General features: G+C 42.5%; 1 protein-coding gene across 3 annotated transcripts in view; it reads left to right on the forward strand.

Annotated features, from left to right (window-relative positions):
- Positions 1 to 2,500, forward strand: part of adcyap1r1b (adenylate cyclase activating polypeptide 1b (pituitary) receptor type I) — a 39,450-nt gene that overhangs the window by 23,218 nt on the left and 13,732 nt on the right. For all 3 annotated transcript variants that reach the window (XM_059341800.1, XM_059341801.1, XM_059341802.1), the window contains 3 exons: positions 496 to 599; positions 696 to 793; positions 2,363 to 2,495. In XM_059341800.1, coding sequence (XP_059197783.1) covers positions 496 to 599; positions 696 to 793; positions 2,363 to 2,495 — 335 coding nt within the window. The remainder of the gene's footprint in view (positions 1 to 495; positions 600 to 695; positions 794 to 2,362; positions 2,496 to 2,500) is intronic.

The following is a 2,500-nucleotide window of genomic DNA, read 5'->3' on the forward strand; positions in this document are numbered from 1 at the left end:
AGGAGAGGACAGGAGAGGCTGTTTACACAGAGCTGAGAGGAGAGGACAGGAGAGGCTGTTTACACAGAGCAGAGGGGAGAGGACAGGCTGTTTACACAGAGCTGAGAGGAGAGGACAGGAGAGGCTGTTTACACAGAGCAGAGAGGAGAGGACAGGAGAGGCTGTTTACACAGAGCTGAGAGGAGAGGACAGGAGAGGCTGTTTACACAGAGCTGAGAGGAGAGGACAGGAGAGGCTGTTTACACAGAGCTGAGAGGAGAGGACAGGAGAGGCTGTTTACACAGAGCTGAGAGGAGAGGACAGGAGAAGATAAATTCCATCATTTGTTGATTTTAAAGTGGAAATGTCGTTGATTCCTGTGATTCTGGAGGTAGAAGTGAAGTCATTAACATCAGAGCTTCTCCTGCTGGTTTCACTCTAGAAATAAGAGACTTGGTGTGTGTGTGTGTGTGTGTGTGTGTGTGTGTGTGTGTGTGTGTGTGTGTGTGTGTGTAGAGCTGGGGAAGGTGAGCCGTAACTGCACTGAGCTGGGCTGGTCGGAGACCTTCCCTCATTACATCGACGCCTGTCTCTACGAGGAGGGGAACAGCAGCCACCCGGTCAGTCCGCCCTGCTGAGGCCCACTTATATATTCAGTTATATATAAATATATATAATATATATAATGAATGTGACTAATAATGAATGTGCTTCAGGACCTGTACTACGTGTCGGTGAAGGCTCTGTACACGGTGGGCTACAGCACCTCTCTGGTCTCCCTCACCACCGCCATGGTCATCCTCTGCAGGTTCAGGTGAGACGCCTGCTGGCCGCCACCGGTACTGCAGCTCTCACTACATGTTCTTCCCCTTTACACATGATTTATGAATAAAGTTTAACTATATACTTGTATATATACCACAGCACAAACACTCCTAATAATACTGCTATAGTATTACAGCGTGCTTCCTTGCAAAAGCACACTAACTACTATTCACCGGGACTCATTTTATGAGGGCCACGGGGTCCTAATTAAGGTTAAGATGAAACGGTATTACATCAAAGCCAACATGAATACTCATCAGTTGTTGGAAAGTTAGTTAAATTATTTGGTGAGGAAATATGGAAAAAGAAGCCTGACACTCTATAGTCAATTCATTCAAATGTTAAATAAAAAATTCTGAAAATCAGCAAAATAAATTGTTTATGGACACAAGGAGTGAATGAAATAAGAAAAAACATGCCGACAACATGGAAAAATTGATGTTCGTCTCATTTATTAAAATGAAGGAAGATAACAGCCCTAACAAGTCTCAGCAAAATAAATGTTAAATGCCATCAGCTACGGAAACCCTGACGGCAAGGTGAGAAAAAAACATTTTCAGGCATTGTTGACCAGGTTTATCTTCTACGTACGAGAAAAATTTGGTCAGTTAGGCATGAGGAGTCATTATTTACTCCAAAAAATAAGCAAATGAAACATTTTGCCAAAGAAAATAAAGTTCTGGGCCCGTAAAAGAGGTCAACTAAACAGAACTTACTCACAATAAACACAACTGACCTAACAAAGAACAAAGGGAACAGATATAAAACAGTTGTGCAATATTAATATTAGCTTCCCTTTCGTTCCTCTTTTTTTCCCTGTAAGTCGCTTTGGATAAAAGTGTCTGCTAAATGACTAAATGTAGCTGCCAATTTGGCCAGAACAAGTCTATATTACACAGCTGTACAACATTATAATTTGCTGCCAAGTTGTTCACCACCACCAGAAAAAGAACAAAACATCAGTAGCATTAGCTGCTAACTGCTGGCAATACAAAGGCTAAAATGGAGGGATAATGACTGTTGGCTGTGTTAGCTGCTAATGCTAATCTTCCAGGCCTCTTGGCATGCTGGAGGATGTACCTGCATGAATCCCCCTTCCACTCTCTATCTCTGTCACTGCCTCATAAAGCAGGAAAACTTCTTCAATTACTTGTGATGATCAGAAACATTGACTTTCCAAAGTGGCTTAAAAGATGAAAAAAGACACAAAATGACCAAAAAACAACAACAAAAGGACCAAAAAACAACAACAAAAGGACCAAAAAAAGCCATAAAAAGCCACTAAAGGACCTAAAAAGACACAAAATGACCCACTCAGGACAGAGTCCCTGTTTAAGCCCCGCCCCTTTTGAAAAGCCACGAGAATGACGTCCAGAGGCGAGCACACAATCAAAATATCTTTAGAAATGTTCTAGTTATTAATATGACTTTCTGTTGCAGTAGCTGCTGCTATATGACTGCAGATACTACTGCAGTGTGTAGTAATACTGTAGAAATGCTGTAGTTCTACTGTAGTAAATCACATGTTGTTGTTGTTGTTGTGATGTTGTGCTGACAGGAAGCTCCACTGCACCAGGAACTTCATCCACATGAACCTGTTTGTGTCCTTCATCCTGAGAGCGATCTCCGTCTTCATCAAAGACGGCGTTCTGTACGCCAAAGAGGACAGCGAGCACTGCTTCATCCACACGGTGAG

Source organism: Centropristis striata, chromosome 9 (genome assembly GCF_030273125.1).
Source record: "Centropristis striata isolate RG_2023a ecotype Rhode Island chromosome 9, C.striata_1.0, whole genome shotgun sequence".
In the NCBI taxonomy this organism is placed as follows: domain Eukaryota; kingdom Metazoa; phylum Chordata; class Actinopteri; order Perciformes; family Serranidae; genus Centropristis; species Centropristis striata.